Below are 26696 nucleotides of genomic sequence, written 5' to 3'. Positions count from 1 at the left end.
ACCTTCCGGCCCCACTCTTCAGCTTGAGTTTTCAAGCAAAGTCCTAGGCATCATCTTAGACTCCTCTCTCTCCTCCAATGATCACCTCAACTCCCTGGTAAAAAAATGCTTCTTTAGCCTCCATATGTTGAGGAAAGTAAGATCCTGCTTTCATCATTTTCACTTCGCCATCCTCGTTCAATCCACCATCCTCTCTAGACTGGACTACTGCAACTCCATCTATATAAGCCTAACTAAGAAAAACCTCCACAGACTTCAGCTAATTCAGAACGCCGCGGCCAAGCTTATTTTCGCAAAAGGCAAGTTTGATCACGTCTCCCCACTCCTCTCCAAGCTTCACTGGCTCCCAGTATACTCCAGAGTCCTCTATAAATGTGCCTGCTTAGCCTTCAAGATTCTACATGTTAACTCTTCCCCCCCTGCAATCCGCTAAGAAAATTGACTGTTGGCTCCGGGCGGCTTTCCCGCAGAGGAGAGAATCCTGCATTCACCGTGGGCCTCATCTGGGGCAGCCTTCTTGGAGCGGCTGGGGCACGGGCAGTGTGTCTGGGAGGGAATGCATGGATGGGAGAACATCTCAGGGGAGGAGACATAGGCATCCTGGGACTGTCGGCCAAGTCTCTTCCCTGAAGAAGCCCTTTCTGGAAACTTCAATCGCTCCTCCTAAACTTACTTTCTCCACTTCATCATGCTTCTATTCCTTTCTCTCCTCTCTTCTACCTTCCAAAGTATTTAGATCAATGCTGTCTTGTTAAAATGTTTATTTTATTTTTATTTTTCCTCTAACTCTACTTTTCACTTCTCTATTACCCTCCAGGTACTTTAGTTAGATTGTGAGCCTTCGGACAGTAAGGGAATTTTTCAAGTACCTTTCTTATTTCTAATCTTAATGTATATTTTCTGTAAACCGCTTAGAACCTAACGGATGTAGCGGTATATAAGAAATAAATTACATTACATTACATTACATCCTTCCCCCCGTTATCCCACTCCTTTGGAATTCCTCTAACCCACTCTCCTCTAGATCCTCCCAAAAACTGAAACTTTCTTTCCCATCTACAAAAGGTATATCCCGCGCAGGAAAACTTGGAACATCCCTCCCCTTTAGAACCACAGAACTCTGGAACAACCTCTCATCCCCGCTCAGAAATTCTAGCTCCTTCCAATCCTTCCGTAAACACTTGAAAACTTGGCTCTTTTCAAAAATCTAATCACCCCCCGTTCTCTAGTACCGTGTTCCTCTCTATCTTCTCAGTCCCTCTCCTATATCCATCTTTGTAGTTCCTTTCCTCTCAACCTCTGTAAACCGTGCCGAGCTCTGCTGTTCTGCCACTAATTTCTGACAGGTGGGATGATCAGTGACACTCAGAAAAGCACACAGACAATATCAAACATAAACAATAACACTTTATTATACATATATATATATGATAAGAATTAAATACCTTCACCGTATCCCAGGCAAACACTCCCTTCACAATTGGAGAATCCATACAATTGATAGGTGAGTGGACACGGGAGACTGACCCTTTAGCCTCGTGGCTTCTGTTCCTGTAGACGGCTAGGATTCTACTGTCAGGGTCAGAATCCCGGTCTTATATAGGACGCACACTGCAGAGTTCATAGTAAAAGCATAAACAGCTGGTCCTGCTGTTACGATTAGTCCTGCTCTTTTGTTATCTGTTTTGACAACACCCAGGTCAAAAGAGGTCAAGATAGCAGATCCTTTTGATGTTACTGGCCTCTTAGTAAGACAGCTGGTCCTGGTCTTTTGATATCTGTTTTGACAACACCCAGGTCAAAAGAGGTCAAGATCCTTTTGATGTTACTGGCCTCTTCCTTGTGATGTAGTCTCCCATCTGTCTTTACTGATGATCATCTGGTTTTACTGTTCTTTGGAGGTCAGGAGTTCAGGTAAGCAGACTTGAGGAGACATATCAGTAATATTCTGAACATGTCAGTAATATGCGGTGGCATAACATTCCACCCTTGGATACTCAAGTCTGTATTTCACAATTATTTTGCATGGCTTTCTTTATGGATGGCAATAAAATACATCGGTAAAAGAAAAATTAATATTTACATTTGCTATACACATACTGAAAAGGGAGCTTGAATAGCATGAATCACAAGTTTAACAGTACTGCTAGCAACAAAAACATTTTTATAAAGAACATGGTTCATAGAATGACACGTTTGTTTTATTTTGTTCATCTATTTGTTGCCCATAGTAGCAAAGGCATCACAGTGAAAGGACACATTATTATAGAGTTCCTTACATCAAATAACATAAGCAACCCTTCACATGAGAAATCAGAACATTGTTTTATATCAAAAATTCCACCAGGTTCTATCTAAGAACGTGGTGTTATTAAATAATACAAAAATCAATGAGGTATTTAACTGCTGGATAAAGTTAATTCTTTGTTGTATAAAAGACAAAACACGAATCTCACAAATAGTCCACTGTAAGGCTGAAGAAACATTACTATCTAAAGTATATTGCTGTATGATTAACAACATGTAACATTACCGCACCCATCTAAATACCTCCGCTTCTCTGGAGCCGAAATATGCTTGTTTACCAGCCAGTATTTCAGAAACAATAGTATTTACTATACCTCAGGTTAAATTATTTCCTTATGTTCTCAACTGGTATGTTTGCAGTCTCTAATATTTTTTGCTAATTAGGCCTTTCACTTGAAAGTATCACGTATCGGGAATCATGAAAATGAATAATCTTATTAATATTATATTTGTGCTCTTACTCATGGCATACATTTAGGGTAGCTTCATATTCACCATCGATCACCGCAGTTATCTGGTATCCCGTTTTTCTTAGTAGCTTTGGTTAGGGTCTGGCTATGCTCCAGTTTCAATAGGCTTGCTATGCCACTCACATGCCTTCACTCATGTAAGTCACATGCACTACCCCCAGAGACCAGCCCTAATGTGAAGTGGCAGGATATAGGCTCACTTCTATTCCCAAGTCGGTGCCACATAATAGCTTCATGGCACTGTATGTCTGGTTGCGTGTCATCATCTTCTCGATCTGGTGAAATTTTCTCTTTTAACCCAGCATGTTAGCCAAATCATCAGAATGAGAGAGCAGAGCTGACCAATTTTATCACAAAAGGATGAAAGTCTATATGGAATAACATTTCCCAGTACGTGATTTTTCAAAGAAAATATTTCCTCATGACTATTTAGCTTCAATGCTTTAGTTACAATAAACACCCCTAGTGGTAAAAGAGAAGATAAGAGAAAAAGGAGAAAAACCACTTTATGTACAGAAGGTGAGAACATGTGACACAATACTTGTGTGTAAAGTAGTATTTGTGTGAGATGAGAGAAACAATACTAATGCACTTAAAGGTCTTCTGTAGGACATACACCTTTTTATGTTCTGGACATAATTATTATGTCATTTAAGAGAGACCATACACACGTACAGAATGTGATAACATTTGACACAATACTTGTGTGTAAGGTAGTATTTGTGTGAGATAAGAGAAACAACACTAATGCACTTAAAGGTATTCTGTAGGACATTCAGAAAATACACCTTTTTATGTTCTGGACATAATTATTATGTCATTTAAGAGAGACCATACACACGTACAGAATGCGATACCAAAATAACTTATGTCAGAGATGTGCACTGCACTGTTTATACCTGGTAAGTTAAATAAAGAGAGACCATTTTTTATTTTATTTAGGAAATATCAAATACCAATGAACACCATTTTACCAGGTATAAAGCTTTCTAATTATTTCTCTTCAGATATCCTTTTATAATATAACCCCTAACTAAATTATCATTGGGCTGTATAGAAACATAGAAAGATGACGGCAGAAAAGGGCCAAGGCCCATCAAGTCTGCCCACTCTATAGACCCTTTGCCCTTAAGATTAGCCAATGTTTTGCCCTCACATGGGCGTCCCATTTATTCCTAAAATCTGGCACGCTGCTGGCCTCGATTACCTGTGAGCCATAGCATAAAATCATTGTGAGCATGGTTTTCATAAGATATTTTCTGGTATGTGGGGGAATCTTTTTTGGAAAGGGATATGGTACCATTTGGACTAATAGAAGGGGTGGAATAAACTCTGGAAATGGCCAATGTGCAATGTTGGGGTACCCCTTAAGCTAAAACAGACAACACATAACAGAAACAGACAAACACAGAGCTCCGGCATGCTTTCTTCCATCGGTAATGATTCAGGGTTGAATTTAATCTGTAAATAAGCACACTATTAATCAAAAGAGTCACAAACAAATGTGGTATCCATTGGATTCCCACTATCAGGTCATATTGCTGGAAGTATTTTAAATGTGGCACAGTGAAATTGGTTCTCCGGACCATGTCTGGATACTAAGCTTCTAAAAGAAAGAGAGATAGAAATTTAAGTTAATTGCTCTATATAGTTTTACTGGTCTTCTTTTCTATTTTCTTCCATTTCAAAGCTCTGTCACACAATCATAAAAATTCAAGCAGGGACGCTTTAATCTATAAAACATATGAGAGGTTTACGTGCAGGTATAGTGGTTCACAATGTTAGTGTTTGAGGTAAAAGACACATTTGCAAAATTACTTGGAGTGCAACTTCCTTATACTATCTAACAAAACTTTATTCATTATAAAAGTCTACTTTTTTATTGTCCAACTTCTACTTTTTTATTGTCCAACCTACCCCATATGTTACCCCAGATGTGAAATATGTTGCCTCCAAAATCCAAAAAGGCCCAAGTCTGTTTTTTACTTTGGGGAGAAGGGAAGTTTAGCTTTCTCTATCACCTCTCGGCATCCTTTTGCCCACTTTCTGCTTTAATCTTGTGATAGAAAGTGGGACTATGTAAGTATTTTTGTGGTAGTCTGGTATATGTATATTGCCTCCCTTGCCAAGTGAATGCAAATTGTTCTGGACATTGCTCCACTATAGGAATAGTCAAAATGCATTGGTTCCTGCTAGTATAATTTTCCCCCCAATCCAGATATTTATATTCCTACACCCCAGTGTCCACTACAGCTTGTACCTTTTGCTCCCCAGATTTCTACTAAATATTTATCTCTACCTGCGGACGCTGTTCTAATTGGGTCCAGGCAAACACTGAGACTCGGCATTCACATTATTGATCCTCCCAACACTTCCACCCTTTTAAATCAGGATAAAGAATGGAAGCAGTTTCCTCAGGGGGAGCCGTTGGCACCAAAATATCCTCCCTCTCTCCTTTGTTCATTTGTGCTTGAGACATAGATTTCTTTCCCAGTCCTCTACTTTTGTACATTCCACATAATGTCCCTGTATCTTGTCCATCTATTTCTTCCCTCTTTACACCATCTTTTATTAATGCCAAAAACATATTCCTCCGAGACACTCGCTTAGCCCTGTTTGAATTGGATTGTCCTTTTCTCTTTTTATCAAAAGTATTTTGAGGTCCCCAGTCCCCCCGATCTCCTAACTGTCGGACCGCTTCTAAGGCTTCCAAAATAGTCCTGTCTATTTGATTGATCAACAAAGTTATCATTACCTGTTTGTATGCTGGTGCAGCATACCTGATAATTTTATTTCTCATGGACACAGTAAAAGGTAATGACATATATGTGTCAGCGTGACCTATTACTAAGGCTACCTTCATAGCCTCTTCCTTAATTCTCATTTGAGCATGGTTTAATGTATACCAAATTTTATCATTTGAGGGCCAATCAGATTCAAGTGGATATCGCCTCGTAACACCCCTACTAATTATCTCTAATAAAGACCATTGGGCATTTTTTGCAGGATAAGGATCCTCCCGCAACGCATGTTGCACTGCTACTTCTTGACTAATTTGAACAAATTTAGGGGCATCTGTGGCATCTAACATAATCCCTGCTGCGCCCAGCTCCTGCACCCGAACTACCCACTGTATTAGTGGTTCCCCAGGCTGCTGTGTAAAGCGTGCCATCATATCCATGATTTCATGTGGAGTAACATCCTCCCTAACATTATCTCTAGTTAGATTTTCTCCTGTTTGCAGATTTCCCTGTAATCTTTGTCTCCTCACAGGCTCTGCTTCTAAACTTTCTGCCTGTTCTCCTTTAACACATATATCCTCCTCACTGTTATTAGAATTTGAATCCCAAATATTCCCATCCCGTGTTTGGATTCCAATCATTCGGCAGATGATAAATTAAGATTTTAACTTTTCTGTAACTCACTTTCCACCTCCGTTTCTTGTATTTATATCGTGCATATTGCATAGCTGACTTTTCTGTTACATTTTGATAGGTTTCTACCTTATCCATTAACAACTTATTCTGACATTGTAGCATTGTAATGGCATGCTGTTGATTATACCTTTTCTTTTCCAGCTCTTCTAATTTCAATTGTAATTCCTGTTTAGCTTCATGCAAATTCCTCCAGTCTGACAAAATCATCCTTCCTTGTCTAGAAATTACTTCTTGCTCTTCTCCTTTTGAGATTTTCACCTTTTGTAAGGAGGCACATAATTCATGTGGATCCCCACTTTCAAAAGGATTGGGAGCCTGCTCCTCAACCCCATGTTTTATCTGGTGCTTTTGTGACCACATGATGTACCCCACTTCTGGTGCCAATTTGTTCTGCCACTAATTTCTGACAGGTGGGATGATCAGTGACACTCAGAAAAGCACACAGACAATATCAAACATAAACAATAACACTTTATTATACATATATATATATATATGATAAGAATTAAATACCTTCACCGTATCCCAGGCAAACACTCCCTTCACAATTGGAGAATCCATACAATTGATAGGTGAGTGGACACGGGAGACTGACCCTTTAGCCTCGTGGCTTCTGTTCCTGTAGACGGCTAGGATTCTACTGTCAGGGTCAGAATCCCGGTCTTATATAGGACGCACACTGCAGAGTTCATAGTAAAAGCATAAACAGCTGGTCCTGCTGTTACGATTAGTCCTGCTCTTTTGTTATCTGTTTTGACAACACCCAGGTCAAAAGAGGTCAAGATAGCAGATCCTTTTGATGTTACTGGCCTCTTAGTAAGACAGCTGGTCCTGGTCTTTTGATATCTGTTTTGACAACACCCGGGTCAAAAGAGGTCAAGATCCTTTTGATGTTACTGGCCTCTTTCTTGTGATGTAGTCTTCCATCTGTCTTTACTGATGATCTCTGGTTTTACTGTTCTTTGGAGGTCAGGAGTTCAGGTAAGCAGACTTGAGGAGACATATCAGTAATATTCTGAACATGTCAGTAATATGCGGTGGCATAACATCTGCGCTTGCGGAGATGGTGCAGTATACAAACCTAAGGTTTAGTTTAGTTTAGTTTAGGATGAGGAATGCGTAATGATATTACCCAACCATTCATTCAATTTACCTGCCTGGAAAGCAAGAGTTCTATCTAAGAATCTTTTATATTGACAGGCCTTTATTGTAGGATAAGTGAACATGTGAATTCCATGAGTAGGCCTGTTAGAACAGTTCAGTCTAAAATGAGAGACCAGATACATAGGGGACAACCCAAATATTGATTTAAAACAAAGACAAGAGAATTTGAAAAGAACTCTTGCTTCCAGAGGCAATCAGTGCAATTTTTGATAATAGGGACATGTATGTTCAAATTTTTTCAAACCAAAGATCAATCTAACAGTCGAGTTTTGAATAACTTGAAGTCATTGAAGAGTTTTCTTAAAAGTTCCCAAGTAAATTATATTACAGTAGTCAAGCATACTTAGAATGGAAGATTGAACTAATAAACGGAATGATACAGCATCAAAATATTTTCTGATAGATCTTAGTTTCCACAATACCGAGAAGCATTTTCTAACCAATACATCCATATGTTCATCTAAAGTCAGGGATTGATCCAATGTCACTCCCAAAATTTTTATGGAATAGCCAATTGGGAAGACCTGATCATTCAAAGAAATCGATAAATCTTTAATTTTGTCATTTGGGCTTACCAGAAAGAATTTGGTTTTGTCAGAATTGAGTTTCAATTTAAATGCAGTCATCCACAATTCAATTTGCTTTAAAATAAGACAGATGATTCTTGTGGCCGGGCCAGTTTCCAAGTATGTGGGAAAGCCCGGCTCGGACCACAAGTAAGAATTTTGTAGCGCCTTTTATGTGGTGAGGTGAAGGAAAAACCTGGATATCGGATTTCTGGAAAACAGCATCAGGTTTATTAGTGTCCCAAATAGAAAGAGAAAAACAATCAAACTTGGTGCCTTGGAGTTTCTCTCAGCCCCAGCTTGTATTCCTATACAGCTCAGTCCAGGGGCGTTACATTAGGCTTAATCCCGGAAATGGTTCAGTCCTCAGTAGAGAGTTGCGTGGGGACAGATATCCCACCTGTCCCCGCCAAAGTCTCACCCGTCCCCACCCGTCCCCGTGAGGAATCCCTCCGTCCCCACCCGTCCCCGCGAGGAATCCCCTCCGTCACCGCCCGTCCCCGTGAGGAATCCCCTTCGTCACCGCCCATCCCCATAAACTTCAGAAATAGTTTCATTTAATTATGCTACTGAATTAAAGGCTCTGGTAGAAACCCATTTACAAATAAGCAAAAAGACTTTATTAATTTGGAAATATTAATTGGGAAGAATACATACTTTGTAAATGGGTTTCTACCAGAGCCTCTTTTGTTTATAAATTTTTATCAACACAACTAATATACTACTTTATCCTGAAGCAAAAAAAAAAAAAAAATAGAATTCTTTTCCTACCTTTGTTGCCTGGTTTCTGCTTTCCTCATGTTCTCATTCAGTTCCTTCCATCCACTGTCTCTCTTCCTTCTGCGTCTTCCATTTGCTCTGTTACTGTGCCTCTCCCTTTCTCCTCCCTTCCAAATTGGTCTGGCACCCATCTTTTTCCCTCCGCTCCCCCCATAGTCTGGCATCTCTGTCTTCTTCCCTGCCAGCGTCTTCTCCCCACTCTCTTCCCCATTTCCTTTCAGCGTCCTACTCCCCCCCATCTTCCCCATGTCCTGTCAGCGTCCTTCTCCCCCCTCTGTCTTCCCCATGTCTTTTCAGCGTCCTTCTCCACACCCACCCACCCTGTCTTCCCCATGGCCTTTCAGCGTCCTTCTCCACCCCGTCTTCCCCATGTCCTTTCAGCGTCCTTCTCCACCCCTTTTTCTTCTCCATGTGCTTTCAGCGTCCTTCTCCCCCCCTCTTCCCCATGTCCTGTCAGCGTCCTTCTCCCCCTTCTGTCTTCCACAAATGCTTTCAGTGTCCTTTCCCCCCCGTCTTCCCCATGGCCTTTCAGCGTCCTTCTCCACCCCTGTCTTCCCCAGTGCTTTCAGCGTCCTTCTCCCCCCTCCTTCTCTCCCGCCCTGGGTGCAGCACAGCCGGCCAGGTCCCCTTACTTTTGTGGCGCTTCCCCGACCGACCGACCGACAACAGCCCCGGTCTGACAAACCTCCCTGCCCTTAACCGTGAATCTAAATTTCCTTTGTCGGATCAGGGCTGTTGTCGGTCGGTCGGGGAAACGCCACAAAAGTAAGGGGACCTGGCCGGCTGTGCTGCACCCGGGGCGGGGCGGACCGCCCCCCTCCCTTGGTAGCCACTCGAGCCGCGAGGATATTCCTCCTTACCTACCCTGCCTGCAGCACAGAGCCGAACGGAAGTCTTCCCGACGTCAGCGCTGACGTCGGAGGGAGGGAGGGCTTTGTTTAAGCTTCCCATGTCACATTCTTTATCTCAGAAGTCAGGTTAGTAAAAGGAATAACTATAGTGATATCATCCGCATAGATATAAAATTTTACTTTTAAACTTTGCAATAATTTCCCTAAAGAGGCAATGTAAATGTTAAACAAAGTAGGGGATAAAGGGGAACCCTGTTGAACTCTTCAAAAGTTTACCCAACTGCGGGATTGCTTATTATCACTATAGACCTGATATGATCGTTTACCCAAAAAACCCTGAAACCATTTCACACATTACCGGAAATTCCAATTGACTCTAAGCAATCAAGCAGAATAATATGATCAACTAGATCAAAGGCACTACTTAAATCTAATTGCAAAACTAGAGCGCTTGTGCCTTAACTGAACAGACTATGAAGAAAGTTTAATAATGATGCAATAACTGTTTCAGTGCTAAAACCAGGGCGAAAGCCTGATTAACTTGTAGTATACTGAATTTATCCAAATACATTACTAGATCTAGGTTGACCATCCCTTCCATCAATTTGACAAATAAGGGGATACTCACAATAGGTCTGTAGTTTGATGTCAATTTAATGGATTCCTTAGGGTTTTTTACAATTGGTGTAATCAAAATCTGACCTAGATCCTCTGGAAATATACCAGCAACTAACGAAGAAGAAACCCAATCATATAGCTTGGCTTTGAAGGTAACCGGAGCAACTTTCATAATGTTTGGAGGGCAACAATCTAGTCTGCAGTAAGAGTTAATATATTTCTTATAAAATTTGCAGAATTGTTGCCAGGTAGGAATAATTAAGTTAGTCCAGGACATATCTACCCTAGATTCATCTATATGTTGAGCAACTGGATAATTCCAATAGTTGTTTGTGGAAACTGGCAATTGGGATCTCAACTTATTAATTTTGTGACTGAAGAACTTGGCCAGTGCATCTGCAGATGGTGGAGAATCTAAGGTAGAACAAGAGAATGCCTGTATATCATAAAGATTGTTGACTAGCTCAAAGAGATTTCTATTAGTATTTGGTGAACCAATTTTTAAAGCATAAAACTTAGTACATTTATCTATTATTAGTTTTTTATATTCTTTTAATTTCAGTCTCCAATTCAATCTCCTTTCACTATCTTCTGATTTCAATCATTGTCTTTCTAATTTCTGTAATTCTCGTTTCACTATTCCTAACTCGGCATCAAACCAGCCTTCCAAATTTTTATTTTTCTGATTTCTTAATTTAATGGGGGCCATTTTGTTTAATATCTGTGTGCTCATATTAGTCCACAGCAAAATCTGAATTTGAAATTATATCATAATGTGACCAGAATTTCACTGGGTTTACTAAACCTCTACTAGCTACCACTTTCTTATTCCTTTTTACCTCCTTAGATTTAGTTCAGGACCGTCTTACTTGCCAACTGAGTTGGAAGTGACATAATTGGTGGTCTGACCATAGAGAATCAGTCCAATTAACTTGCTTCCAATAAATCTTAGGATTAACTAGTTCTTCAGATGAAAAGGTAACTAGATCTAACTGATGGTCTTTTGATGGGTCTTTTCTGGGGCTGGCATAAGAAAGTCTAGTGAGGAGATAAAGGATAACAGATCTTTAGAGTCTCCCTGCTCTATCAGCTCTAGATGAATATTCAAATCACCTGCCAATAGGTTATAAGGACCAGCTACTGAATTGGTAAGAAAGAATTCAAAGAAATCATCCTTGACTGAAGACCATTTCTTAGGAGGAATATAAAATAGAGTAGTTATTAATCCATCTTCTAACTGGTCTGTCCAGCGTTTACAGGAAAATATTTTGAAATCCACTGAGGATTTAGAAGCTAAAATGGTAAACTCATAGGACTTTCTTAAAATAATTGCTAATCCACCCCCTCTTCCCCTACTTCTAGGTTGAGATATAATTTTAAACCCAGGTGGAAGACACTCACGTTTAATGATATCATTCTCTGAGACCAGCCATGTTTCTGTTAACAAAACAAAATCAGGATCGGCCTCCCCAAGCCAGTCTTTAACCAGCTGTGACTTATTCCTAATTGTATATTTAAATAAAAACATGAAGATTCCGATAATAAAGAGAATCTGGGATTTCTGAGTAGGTAAGATTTCTCAACGTCCACTGTTTTTTACAGCGGAATCTGCTAGGTTTGCGTGTAGGTGATATAACTGGAATTTGAAATGGGCTCCAATTGGAAAAATTATATAGAAAACTATTCATAACCCTGAGGGGTTCTGAACTAATAAAACGAATCCTAGTAAGGACTGGAATAGGGAATGAATGTAATGTAACAACTGACCAGCTTTTTTTGACATATCCAAAAGACCATAAGATACAAAAACAGATAAGTGTTTAAAAACGCCATCATAATAAAAAATTCATTAGCAATAAAATAAAAAATCAACCACGGGGAAAATACAACTAACCAAGCTAAATACTTATCAGTTTATCCAGTCTTCTTAATTGGTCTTCCAGTCACTTTGCTCAGTTGCTTTGCAAAGTGTGCACCAGACAGTGCGCCGAACGGCAGTATGCCGTTAGGCACTGGAGCTTTAAACAGTTGCAGTAACCGGCATTGGGGGGCGGAGCAAGCTCGCATGCCCGGTGGAGGCAGTCAGCTGGAGGTGGTAAAGCAGAGTTTCCCACTCTGCTTTTAAAACAAGCAGTGACCGGCGTCGGGAGGTGGAGCAAGCTCGCATGCCTGGTGGAGGCAGTCAGCGGGAGGTTGGCTGCTATCCATCGCAACATACACTTTATCATGGGCCACGGAGGGAAGACTTAAGAGGAGACTTTCCCATGGCCAGGGCTGAACCCGAGCGTCCAGGCCTTCGCTGCTGGTCTCGTGACGGTTACTAAGGAATCGATCGGCTTTCTTGTTTGCTGCAGTTGCCATGAGATCAAACATGGGACACCCCCACTGATCCACTATGCAATCAAACGCTCTTTGAGACAGAGACCACTCTCTTGGGTCGAGTGACGACTGACATAATCAGCTTGAACATAGTCCACTCCTGCCATGTGCACTGCCGACAGAGCGACTAGGTGTCTCTCCGCCCACAAGAAGCTGAGCCTCCACGCTCACGCCCCCCTGCCAATTGACATAAGCCACCGCTGTAGTGTTGTTTGAGAAGACATGGATGGCTCGATGACAGAGATGACCTTCAAAGTGGAGGAAAACAAGCCAAATCACCCAAAGCTCCAAGCGATTGATCGACCGCCTGCGCTGTGAAGGAGTTCACCGGCCCTGAATAGGGAAGGTTATACACAACGCCCCCCCAGCCTTTGAGACTCATATTCATTGTCAGAATCACCCTCTCCAAAATCCGAAAGGGAAGGCCCCTGGAGAGCTAAAGAGGTTGCAGCCACCGGGTAAGTCAGTTCCATGCCATGGTCAACCAGGGCATGGGCGCTTGTAATGAGTCCCACTGTGAACTCGAAAGCAAAAGCAGAGCATCCTGCAGTGGACACAAATGGGCTTTGGCCCAAGGGACAACATCGATCTTTGCCACCATGGTCCCCAGAAACTGGAGGTACTGCCATGCCATTTTGCCTTGGCCCCTCGCACCAGTTCCTGTGGGCTGCCGGGGTTTTTGAGGCCGCTCGAGGGGAAAGTGCTCCGCCCTCTCCCAAACCAGCAGGAGACCCGACTTCTAAAGAATGAGCCCCAACAGCGCGTGGCCATTTTGCCTTGGCCCCTCTCACCAGTTCCTGTGGGCTGCCAGGGTTTTTGAGGCCGCTCGAGGGGACAGTAGCGTGGGAGCACTGCTCCGCCCTCTCCCGAACCAGCAGGAGACCTGACTTCTAAAGATTGAGCCCCAACGGCGCATGGCCGTTCGGCGCGCCGACAAAGGCGCACGACAAAGGCGCCTGCGCCTTAGTACGCGCCTTTGTGAAGCGACTGCAGAGAAGCCTTCTGAGAAGCCATCCGCCCACCACCGACCACGCAGCACTGACCTGGTGTGGGAACGCTCACCGCCCCCGAAGAGTCCTTCACCCTCTCTACCACCCTGATTCATCCTGTGGACACCTTTATCAACCGGACAGGGCCACACAGACCGGACCTTTAGCCGATAAGTATCCTCATCCTTTCCTTCTTTTGTTAGATTGTTTTGTCACTCCTAATTTGTCTTGACTTCATGACTAGACTGGTTAGATAGCTTAAACTGCTGCTATTTATGAATCCACGAACGATATGATACTACCATGGTTTAGCATCTAAGCAATATTTCCAAAGACTACCTTAGACAATCTCAGACCAAATCAGTTAAGTTATCTAACAACTTTGTCCATAACCTAATCCTCTTACTGAAAGATCTGCATCAAGGCCCGCCCAAATTCTTGACTGTGCTTACTACTATTCCTATGCTACTTGATTAGCTTCAGAATCTGCCTAATCAACTCATTCAACCCCGCCCCAATCCCAGTCCTTCACTCCACATTTTGTGCAGTCAAGACTAAAACCTCTACAATCTCACACCGTGTATTATATGATTACACGGAAGTAGGCCCTTTCCCAATACCAACTCTACCACCTCTACGTAGACTAGCTAAGCCATTCATAAAGAAACAACGATCATTAAAGAAACTAACCTATTCCCATTTTTATCCAATCGATCCTGCCAACTACCAGAACCTACATGGCTTCTACTTAAATATAAGATCCATGAGGAACAAGTCCATTCTGATTAAGGACTGGTTGAAAGAAATTAACCCTGATTTTGTTCTATTTACAGAAACATGGCTACTATCCGATAACGATATTATTATCCAAGACTGCCTTCCCCCAGGCTTCAAGATTCTATCATTAGCTAGAACTTGGGGAAGGGGGGGCTAGCAATAATCTTTAGAGACCACCTAAACTGCTCTATTCTAAGTTCAAAATCCACTTCCAACCTGGAAATTCTTTCACTCTCATTATCATCCAAATCCTTAGTGGCTGCTCTAATAACAATACTTTTTTACATTACACCAAAAAAATGGAATTTAGCCAAGGAGGACTTCTCTGAATTTTTATTAATTAATTCTCTATCAAGCCCTTATAACTTATTATGTGGAGATATCAATATTCACCTTGAGAAAATAGACCAATCAGAAACCACAGAATTTTGGTCACTCATCTCTTCTTTAGGTTACTTCAAACCTCCTCCAGTTAAAACCCACCAAAGGGGCCATCAGCTAGATTTAATTACTTTCTCTACTAGGGAACTACCCAATCCCAAAATCTACTGGAAATAAGATTACTGGACCGACTCACTATGGTCGGATCACAGACTCTGCAATTTTGAACTTGATTGCCAACTAAAAACTACTAAATCAACAAACAATATCCCCAAACCAAGAAATAAAAAAATTCCACACTAGCAGAGGTAAGATAAATCCGGTAGAATTCTGGTCTCATTATGAGATCGTATCAGAACAAAATGAAGAAACTGATCAATTTATGAACTCCTGGATTAATGATAGCACTAAAATTCTAAATTAAATGGCTCCCTTTAAAACCCGCAGAAAGAGACTTAGAAACCTAGAGGGCTGGTTTGATTCAGAGCTACTGATGATTAAGAGAGACTTAAGAAAATCAGAAAGACTATGGTTAAAATCGGGAGAGCAAGAGCATAGAGTTGCCTGGAGACTAAAACTAAAAAACTACAAAAATCGGTCCAAAGAAAAACGCAAAAACTTCTATGCCCACAAAATCGGAGACATTTCAACCAATAGTAGCAGCCTTTTTAAGCTGGTAAATGATCTATACAATATAGAAACATTTATTGACACTCTCGAAGAACCTACTCTGGCCGCAAACAGCATGGCTGATTTTTTCAACTCCAAAATACTAAAACTAAGATCCTTGCTAACCGCCCCGGCCAAGCCCCACTGGTGCTACCCCATCCTGCTAGATTCAGACGATTCCAGAGCCGATCTGAACTGGAACATATTCTCAACCATTGACTGGCAAACTTTTAGTAAATTCTACAATAAGTATGCCAACTCCTACTGCAGATTGGATACCTGCCCTCCAAACGTCATGAAATCTGCCCCAGTCAATTTTAAGGCCAAGATGCTGACCTGGGTAAACTTTCTACTATCCTCAGGGAAGTTCCCAGTGGAACAGGGTCACATTATGAAGTCTTGCTTTAACTTTCCAATATGTTTTCTCTAAGCTTCTCTTACCCTCTCAACCCTTACCTACAATGCAGCTCTTCTGTGATGTCTGCTGTTAGTCCTGCTTTTCCCTGCAGCCTATTGGCTGTCTAAGCTTCTTTATGAATGTCTGACCAATGGGTTACAGATGGAGGTGAGAAAAGTAGCCACAGACATATTGCCTTAGCATCCTTCAGTCCTGCTTTTCCCTTCAGTCTATTGGCTGGTTAAGCTTCCTTAGGAATGTGTTAACAATGGGCTTCAAGGGGAGGTGGGAGTAATAGCTACAGAGATAGCAGTAGTACATCACAAAAATCCCCTGTTTGACATCCTAAATGAGTTTTGACAATCTCCAGACCTTGCTAAATAGTTTTCTCGCACCTGAAAACCGTAGATTCACTCCATTTCATCAAAATCCTTAGGACCACTTTCAACATCTAATTCAGAGGCATACATACAAACATACAATTTATTGTTTTGTTTATACAATAGGATAAAAGACTGCAGTGAGCAAATACACCATTTATTTATAATAATATTCTTAAAAAAAGTGAAGCAGTAGTTCTTTAAAAAAAATCAGGGACCAAAATGAAGACTAGACATACCAAAGCAATCTATTTTATTATACCTAATGTGATAAAAGTTTGAGAAAAGAAAAAGTTCTCACCAGGAGTATTCTGGATGATAGTTTCATTCTGACCTTCCTTTTTGTTCAACCTGTGCCATTTCTTTACCAGAAAACACAACCTAATATAAAAATATATACACATTATTAATGGATAAACAGAAGAGGATATAAATATCTATAAAGACTATAAACTATCTGTATACGGGATGAATTCATCAAGCATTCTCTATTGACTCATGTAGAAACTTAGGCAATAAGGTCTCCACTGATTCTTTTTTTTCATTTCAAAAAGTTTTATTAGTTTAATGTGATTAGAACAATTCACAAGTACAAATAAACAAATTGCACATCAGAGAAGCATAAGATGCGAACAATCTCATCATATTTGAAAATCACATACAAGTATCATAGATATAACTTGCTGCATATAACAGTACGTGAGAATTAAAAAGAAGGCTGATCAAATATTAGACAATTGATTAAGAACCTAAAAATACCAAAGGTCAAGTGTGATAGGTATATTGCAATGGGAGAGTAAGGGCAACTATGTGTGTTGGTAGGAGCTGAGAGTGTTGCACTTCTCGGCATTAGCCTTTTCATATTTCGCAGTTACATAGTGTGTTCCACCAGGTGTTGTAATCTGCATTCGATAAGTTCTTCCAGTTGTGTAGTACGTTTTGTAAATCAAGTGTAATCATAATATGAAAGAGCTTAGATTCATGGTAAGATAAAGGTAATGTATCATCTAGGCATTGTCACCACCTGTGCTTCCGCCGAGCGCTTTAGGCAGCCTGGCAGAGACATATGCCTTAAACTCTGGCGTGAGCCCCTTTGAAGTAGGGGAACCTTTCAAATGGGACTCCCTTAGGTTATTACCTAGCACAGCCTGTGTGTATTCCTTTATAGAAAATCCATTAATCAGAATGGCTTCAGTGAAAATTATAAGCTTTATTGAGCCACTGGCCTCAGCAACACAATGCAATCCCGGTTCCACCGGAGGCATGAAACTTTTCAAACTAGCAAAGAATTCTTCAAAACAAAATATAATTCAATCTGCTCTGGGCTTTATCAAATGCAACACAGTCCTAACATTTCTCTTCACCAGAGTTTTATAATTGTGTAGGCTATCTGCCATCAGAGTCCAAAGTCCTTTCAGCTTTAATAATGTCCTACTGAAAATGACTAGCTGGAAAATACTCACTAAGCTTGAGCTGTAGTTACCAAGCAAAAGTGGAGCAGTCTTCTAGTCAGAGTTTTAACTAAACTTCTAAGGCAGGCAGGACTAAATGCCTTTCACAGGTTGCTATAGCAAACAGATAACAGCTGTAAGCATGCATGGAGGTTTGGTAACAAGAAATCAGAGCACTTCCAGGCTGTTTTTCTGCTTAGCGTTTGATTCAGCTAAGCTAAGATTTGTACAGTAAAATATAGGCTCTTGTGCTTTACCCAGCTATGTCATCAGGAAGCAAACTTGGCAGTTTCCAATATTACAACTTCTGCCATAACACTTTCCCCATTTATCAGCGAGACAGCTCGACTTCATCGAGAAAACAAATGCTTTACACCCTAATCAAACTGGATTCAGAAAATTCCACAACACCGAATATTCATTAATAGGCCTAACCTCGAATATCCAATACTATCTAGACCACCACAAATCTGTTATTCTTTTCTCTTTAGACATATCTGCTGTCTTTGACACCATAGATCACGATTTGCTTTTAAAAAGACTTGAGGAAAAAGGAATAAATGAGAGAGTTTTAGAATGGTTTAATTCATATCTTGCTAATCGAACTTCCTTTGCTAGATTCAATAACGAAGACTCCATTTCTTATACATCAACATTTGGAATCCCGCAAGGATCCATTTTGTCCCCTTTATTATTTAACATTTTCCTTTCACCATTATTAGAGATCTGTCAGGCTATAGGCTTCATTCCATTTTCATATGCAGATGACATTCAACTTATACATCCCTTGGATCCGGAAAATAACATAGAAATCTCTTCTATTAATCAAAAACTAGAACAAATACAAAATTGGCTTAACACAAATAAATTAGCTTTAAACATTAATAAGACTAAATCTATGCTATTCAACTGGAAAAAAGATATATCACTCTCAAAACCGTTTTATCTTAATAACATCCCAATCAATTTGGTATCCTCAGTTAAAATTCTTGGTGTACTTCTAGATGACAAATTAACCTATCACGAACATATCTCTCTCATCGTTAAAAATTGTTTCTTCAAATTACGTCAGATTAGGTCAATTGCCAAATTTCTTAGTCTATCCTCATTAAAGATACTAATCCATTCCTTTATAATATCAAAAATTGACTATGGTAATGCCCTATTTATAAACATTACACAAAAAGAAAAAAGGAGATTACAGATAATTCAGAATACGGCCATAAAACTAATTTACAACGCAAAAAAATTCAACCAAGTATCCCCACTATTAATAGACGCTCACTGGCTACCAATCGGTCATAGGATTTTGTTTAAAATAATGCTTCTCATTTTTAAGACCTTGGCATCCAGTGAACCACAATTCATTTCAAGATCATTGATCCCATATAAAACTCAACGCTATTTGCGATCATCAGATCAAAACTTGCTTTCCGTACCTTCCTTGAAAATCATAGGGACCAGAAGATTAGACATGTTCACTGTGGCAGGTCCACAATGGTGGAATGCCCTTCCTCAGTACATTAGAACAGAACACGATATTGTAACATTTAAAAAACTTATTTATTTAAAGATGCCTATAACTCTTGAAACCTTTTTACTTGTTTTAATAACACTATATAGATTGTGCTTTGGTATTTTGTACCCTTTCCTCCTGTTTTTCCCTTCCTTTCTTTTTTTTTTTTTTTCTTTATTTATTTGATTATTCATTACAATATCTTTGTAACAAACATGCATGAATGAACACAGAAAATACAAATGTAAATTCCCAATCGGGGATTAACATAATATGAGGAAACTATTTCAACCATGTCCTAGTCCACATCAAAACTGATAGCCAGTACAAATAAAACATCAAAGCAAATCTTTCTATCTACTATCTAGGAACAGGCAAATGGCTATTATATGTATTATACATCATCCTCCAAAAATAAACTGAATATTAGGAATTAAACTTTCAACAAAGGTTTCTCTTTAATAAAATCTTCCACCTGGGCTGGATCAAAAAACACATATTTATCATTTCCATATGATATCAGGCATTTACATGGAAATTTTAAGAAGAAAGTAGCTCCGACTGCCAAAACCTTAGGCTTTAGCTGAAGGAACTGTTTCCTCTTAAACTGGGTTTGTCTAGAGACATCTGGGAAAATTATCACCCGTTGACCACAAAACATCTCTTGCTTTTTCAGGAAATATAATTTCAAAATATCTTGTTTCTCAAGTTCTGTCTTGAAGGTCACGAGAAGAGTTGCTCGTTTCTCAATTATGTCTTTAGATGACTCCAAAAACTGTGATACATTCAAACTCTCTGGTGATACTATTCTATCCATTCCACCTTCCTCTACCTTTTCTTTGGAATCTCTTGAAATGTAATATAAATTATCGACCTCAAAGGTCTCCACTTTATTATAATGTAATATCTCCCTCAAATACATTTTCAAGAGTTCCATTGAAGAAAGGTAATGTGTGGTAGGAAAATTTAACAAACGAAGGTTTTTAACTCTAATAGCATTTTCCATTTTTTCTAATTTAGCATGTAACATCATACTATCCTTTATATTAGAAACAGCACTAGCTTGTAAATTACCTACTGCCTGATCTAACTTTTCAACCTTTACAGCTGTTTCTCCAATTTTATTATTTTGTTCTTTAATTTTCACAGTTACATCAGATGAAAATTGACATAAGTTCAAAACGGTTTTTTGTAAAGATGACTCTATTCTGTTAATACTAAGCCAAACATCATTTAGAGTGATCACTTTATCCCTGGGGAGAGCATCCGAGCTTTGCCCAGTACTCATCTGCACTGGGGTTAGTTCTTTAGCTTGCCCCAGGGACTGTCCTGAAACCTCCAGACCAGATACTGACAATGATTGAAGGGAAGAAGAAATTATTCCTTCCTTAAAAGGGGAAGGAGATTCTTCTAACCGTAAGGAATATGATGGTTGAGGAGGTGGTGTTGGTTCCCCAGAGGATAAGGAGACAGCTTGAATATTAAAAGTTACCTGTTCCTCAACAGGAGGCAAGATAGGAACCACAAGATGGCGATCCATCGGGCCTGTTGTTGCAGCAGATGGTATTGCCTTAGCTTTCCTCTTACCCATGCTGAAGAAATGGTAGTCCTGCTCCCTGCTCCTCTTAGGCTCCGAAGGGGCTCAAAAGGGGCAAACCCCTTTAGCCACGCCCCTTCGGCTCGCGACCCGAGGCTCGCGACCGCGGGCCGCGTACCGCGGCTGCTCCGCTTTTCAAAGGCTCCCCGGAGGACCCTCTCAGCTGGCTGGATCGGGCTGCTGCGGGACTGCCTGTCCCGATGTAACAAGGTGCTAAACAGCACTGGCTACAGGCTCCCTCGCGGCTGCTCCGCTTTTCAAAGGCTCCCCGGAGGACCCTCTCAGCTGGCTGGATCGGGCTGCTGCGGGACTGCCTGTCCCGATGTAACAAGGTGCTAAACAGCACTGGCTACAGGCTCCCTCGCGGCTGCTCCGCTTTTCAAAGGCTCCCCGGAGGACCCTCTCAGCTGGCTGGATCGGGCTGCTGCGGGACTGCCTGTCCCGATGTAACAAGGTGCTAAACAGCACTGGCTACAGGCTCCCTCGCGGCTGCTCCGCTTTTCAAAGGCTCCCCGGAGGACCCTCTCAGCTGGCTGGATCGGGCTGCTGCGGGACTGCCTGTCCCGATGTAACAAGGTGCTAAACAGCACTGGCTACAGGCTCCCTCGCGGCTGCTCCGCTTTTCAAAGGCTCCCCGGAGGACCCTCTCAGCTGGCTGGATCGGGCTGCTGCGGGACTGCCTGTCCCGATGTAACAAGGTGCTAAACAGCACTGGCTACCTTTCCCTTCCTTTCTTACCATACCCAATATTGTAACTTTTAACTCCTTTCCTTACCCCTCATGTAAGTATTAATTGTAATGTCATTGTTATTATGTTAAGTTTCTTTATCTATTTTACTTAGACTATGTACATCGCCTAGTAATTGTAATAGGCGATTCATCAAAAGCTTAAATAAACTTGAAACTTGAGAAACAGCAAGGTAAAAGAATCTTTCCCTTTGGACTCACAGTTCTTATGCTATCTCCATTTGTTCTGGCTGGCTTTCAAACGGAGCACTACTCTTCTCAATCACCATAGGCTCAGGAATATAGGATTCTGTAGGAGAGTTCACCACCTGTTCTTCCTTCATGTCCCAATCGGACTCAGCAAGCTGCCCTGGCTGCTTCCAGGCAAGGACTGCCTCACGCTGGGCTCCCTGCCTCTGCACTGCTCCTGCCTCCAGGGCTTCCCTGGTTCCTTCCTCCTCCCTCTCTAGCTCTCTCCAGAGCCTCGCTTTAAGCTGAGGGAAGAAACCACTCCCCTGTAGCTGCAGAGGGGGGAGGGTTTCCTTCCCTCTGCTTGTATCGTTTCTTTCAGGGAAAACTGCTTGTCTGCCTTCTGATTCCCAGGCACTGGAAAATGAGAGAGTAGCAATTTCTGCTTTTGCTTAGACACTAACTTAGGTAAAGCAAAGCTTTCTTGTTCTGTCTCCATGTCTTCCTCACTGCTTACAGGATAGTCAGCTGACTTACTCTCTTGGGCACTGACCTGACAAGCCCTTCTGCACCGGGGTTTCTATGTTTTACTATATTTCCCTGTGATAAACCTCGGGGATGCAGTAGGTTTGTCACAGCATCCAAAAATGATTTGCGAATGATTTATTGTCGTTGAAAATGGAGAGAACAGTGGCTATAGTATTTCATATTCTGTCCCAATAATTTTGAATGAGAGGACATTGAAGCAACATATATGTTCCAGAGATCCAGGATGAGCATTACAGGACCAACATAAAGAAAAGGTAGATGTATTAATTTTGTTAGAGAGAATTGGTATCCAAAGTGCCCTATGGAGCAAAAAGTACATAGATTGGAGCTTTGAGGCTGATTTGATGGTTTTAAAGAGATGATGCCAGATATTGGCCCAGGGTATTGAGTCAGGAGTGATAGTAAGGGCATCAAACCATTTAGAGTTATTAGTAGACAAAATGGTGTATTTCTTGGATTGTTTAAGTTTATACCAGGAAGACGCAATGCCTTTGGAAGCTGAGAATTTATCCTTGTAAACTTCTACATCTGGAGTAGAGAGTAGTGCAGATACATTTGGGTATGCCTTCCATAGGCAATGCGTGAGTTGTAACCATCAAAACTGCTGACTGATAGGAAACATAGAAACTGATGGCAGAAAAGGGCCAAGGCCCATCAAGTCTGCCCACTCTATTGACCCACCCCCCTAGCTACCCTTTGAGAGATCGCACTCTGATGACCCATCCCCTCTTAGAGATCCGACATGAGCATCCCATCTGTTCTTAAAATCTGGCACGCTGTTGGCCTCGATCACCTGTACCGGAAGCTCATTCCAATTGTCAACCACTCTTTCTGTGAAGAAGTACTTCCTAGTGTCGCCATGAAACTTCCCTCCCTTTATTTTCAGCGGATGCCCCCTTGTGGCCAAGGGTCCTCTAAGAAAGAAAATATCTTCTACCTCGATGCGACCAGTGATATACTTAAACGTCTCAATCATGTCTCCCCTCTCTCTACGTTCTTCGAGAGAGTATAGCCGCAATTTGTTCAGCCTTTCTTCGTACGAGAGATCCTTGAGCCCCGAGACCAATCTGGTGGCCATTCACTGAACCGACTCAACTCTCAGCACATCTTTACGGTAATGTGGCCCCCAGAATTGTACGCAGTACTCCAGATGAGGCCTCACCATTATGACGTCGGGTTTCCGACTAACAAAGCTTCTCCGGATACAACCCAGCACTTGCCTTGCCTTGGATGAAGCCTTCTCCACTTGATTGGCAGTTTTCATGTCTTCACTAATGACCACCCCCAGATCCTGTTCTGCTGTAGTCCTTGCCAAGGTCTCTCCATTCAATGTGTACGTTCTGCACGGATTATTGTTGCCAAGGTGCATGACCTTGCATTTTTTAGCGTTGAAGCTCAGCTGCCAGGTCAAGGACCAATGAAGAGATTTCTGTAAAGCTCATCCATTGTTGACCGCTAATTAAATTTGGAGAGATCAGATGCCACATTGTTGCCAAACTAACCACGATACAGTAGTATTTTGAATCTTGATTCGGGTGTTACCTCAGCTAGAAGCCTTAATTGAGTGAGACCAGGGAGTTTCCATCAACTTATCCACAAAACAGAGCTGTTTTGGACGAGTCCAAAATTAAGTTCAATTTGAAGGATGACAACAAATCTATGCCAGCAATTACCTGCAAGAAGTTTTTACCATATTCTTCTTGTTCCAGTAACAGCTAACATGGAGGATCAGCTACCTCATTATGTGACATCCAAAGTGAACTTTGACGAATGAAGGAGACATGATACTGAAAAACAAGGGAAATTAACACCTCCCACAGATTTATCCGCTTTGAATTTATGAATACTAATGCGCGGTTGTTTACTGATCCATAGAAACTTGGTAAGGATTGAGTCAAGATTGGAATAAAATGAGTTCTGAAAAACGAAAGGAAGCTTATTAAGTTCATAATTAACTTTAGATGAGTGAGATCATCATTTTTATAGTCTCTAAGCAGCCCCACCAAGTAAGATTGAGAGGGGATCATCTACTGGTAAGATCCTTGACCATATTCAAAATGTACTCAGCGTTGTATGACCTGGACTCTTCTAGGATAGGGCCAAAAAACACAACCAAATATTTAAGCTTGTTATCTGACCATTGGAATCCAAACTCAGCAGTATCAAGTTTTGGTTTTGTTTTTTGTTTTTTTAATTTAATATTTATTGAATTTTTCAATATATTCAAGCATATAATTTGTATAGTTTTGGTTTTTTAAAAAATATCTTTATTCATTCTGAAGCCATAAGTAAGTGCAACATATCATACAATCATATTACACTATAAAAGCACTTAAATACAATTAAAATTGTAATCTATGACAAAGATATATCACTCCCCCTAATTATATTCAAAAAGCACACTCAAATTAATAAATATGTTCCCACCCACCCTGGACGTGTATGACCAAAGAGTAAAATCAACAATCACTCTTTGCAAAACTTTGTCAATAGCTCCCAACTCTTCAAAAACTTTTTGTAACATCCCTGTTGTATAGCCATAATACATTCCATTTTAAAAACGTGACAGACACACTCCCACCAAAAGGTATAGTTCAATCAATTCTATCTACAGATTAAGGGAACAGCTATGGGAGCCTCCATGGCTCCAGATATTGCTAATTTATATGTAGCAAATTTTGAAGAAAGTTCCTTACTACACATGAATACCAAAATGAGGTCAGACTTTACAGAACATAAGAACATAAGAACTGCCATCTCCGGATCAGACCTTCGGTCCATCAAGTCCGGCGATCCGCACACGCGGAGGCCCTGCCAGGTGTACACCTGGCGTAATTTATAGTCCACCATATCTTTATATGCCTCTCTTAAGGAGATATGCATCTAGTTTGCTCTTGAAGCCTAGGACGGTCGATTCCGCAATAATCTCCTCTGGGAGGGCATTCCAGGTGTCAACTACTCTCTGAGTGAAGCAGAACTTCCTGATATTAGTCCTGAACTTGCCCCCCCTTAGCTTCATTACATGTCCTCTAGTCCGTGTCAAATTGGACAGTGTAAATAATCTTCTCTGCTCTATTTTGTCGATTCCTTTCAGTATTTTGAAGGTCTCGATCATATCCCCACGCAGTCTCCTTTTCTCAAGGGAGAACAATCCTAGTGTTATAAGTCTATCCTCATATTCCAGTCTCTCCATACCCTTCACCAGTTTTGTTGCTCGTCTCTGCACCCTCTCCAGCAGTTTTATATCCTTCTTTAGGTAGGGAGACCAATGTTGGACGCAGTATTCCAAGTGTGGTCTGACCATTGCCCTATAAAGCGGCATTATAACTTTCTCCGATCTACTCGAGATTCCTTTATTTATCATGCCCAACATTCTATTTGCCTTCTTTGCCGCTGCCGCGCATTGTGCCGACGGCTTCAGGGTCCTATCTATCAGTACACCCAGGTCCTTTTCTTGTTCACTCTTCCCCAGAGTTGCACCTGACATTGTATACTCGTATTCCTTATTCTTATTGCCTAAATGCATTACCTTGCATTTCTCCACATTGAACTTCATCTGCCATTTCTCCGCCCATGTTTCTAACTGACACAAGTCGCTCTGGAGTTTCTCTCTATCCTCCTGCGATCTGATCGCCCGGCATAGTTTTGTATCGTCTGCAAACTTGATGATCTCACTGGATGTTCCTTCCTCCAGGTCATTGATATAAATATTAAAAAGGATCGGCCCAAGTACCGAGCCCTGGGGTACACCACTAGTCACTTTCTCCCAGTCGGAGAACTTCCCATTTATGCCCACTCTCTGCTTTCGGTTTTCCAGCCATTTGCCTATCCATTTTTGTATATCTCCCTCTATACCATGGCTTTGTAGTTTCCTAAGAAGTCTTTCGTGTGGAACTTTGTCGAACGCTTTCTGGAAGTCCAAGTATATTATGTCCACAGGCTTCCCACTATCAAAGATACATTGATGATGGTCTTATCTTATGGAAAGGAAGTATTCCCAAACTCCATGCATTCTTAGAATGGATTAACACTTGTGATCGCAATTTGAAGTTCAAGATGGAATATCACGACCACCATATTGCTTTTTTGGACATTCTGATTACCAAAACCCGCTATGGCTTTCACACTTCCATATACAAGAAACCCACAGACAAGAATAACTATTTACATTATTCTAGTTTTCATCAACACTCTCTTAAAAAGAACCTTCCTTACAGTCAGTTCCTTAGAGATTGTGCACTACACAAAACGAATTTGAGAGACAAGCTCCACATATGGCTCAGAGGTTTCTCCAGAGAGGCTATCCCCTGACTGAGGTCTGACAGTGTTATCAACGATCGCAACGCCAGCACCGCGAAGATCTTTTACAAACAGGAAATAAAATGCATAAGGCACCAGATTTCACTTGTGTTCTCAAGTATTCTCATCTTTCCAATAAAGTGAAACATATCATCAAATCCAACTGGCATATTTTAGAATTACACCAGTGCTTCAAGGGCAAGA

General features: G+C 41.0%; 1 protein-coding gene across 15 annotated transcripts in view; it reads right to left on the bottom strand.

Moving 5' to 3' along the window:
• The window catches only part of PCNT (pericentrin), an 820497-nt gene that overhangs the window by 220943 nt on the left and 572858 nt on the right, over positions 1 to 26696 (bottom strand). For all 15 annotated transcript variants that reach the window (XR_004539480.1, XR_004539479.1, XR_004539483.1 and 12 more), the window contains one exon: positions 16467 to 16546. Coding sequence is in view for 5 of the 15 variants with exons in the window: in XM_033944852.1 (XP_033800743.1) it covers positions 16467 to 16546 (80 nt within the window). In the remaining 10 variants the exon portion in view is untranslated. The remainder of the gene's footprint in view (positions 1 to 16466; positions 16547 to 26696) is intronic.

The sequence above is a fragment of the Geotrypetes seraphini genome, chromosome 5 (genome assembly GCF_902459505.1).
Source record: "Geotrypetes seraphini chromosome 5, aGeoSer1.1, whole genome shotgun sequence".
Taxonomy (NCBI): Eukaryota; Metazoa; Chordata; class Amphibia; order Gymnophiona; family Dermophiidae; genus Geotrypetes; species Geotrypetes seraphini.
This window is presented reverse-complemented; position numbering and strand designations above follow the sequence as displayed.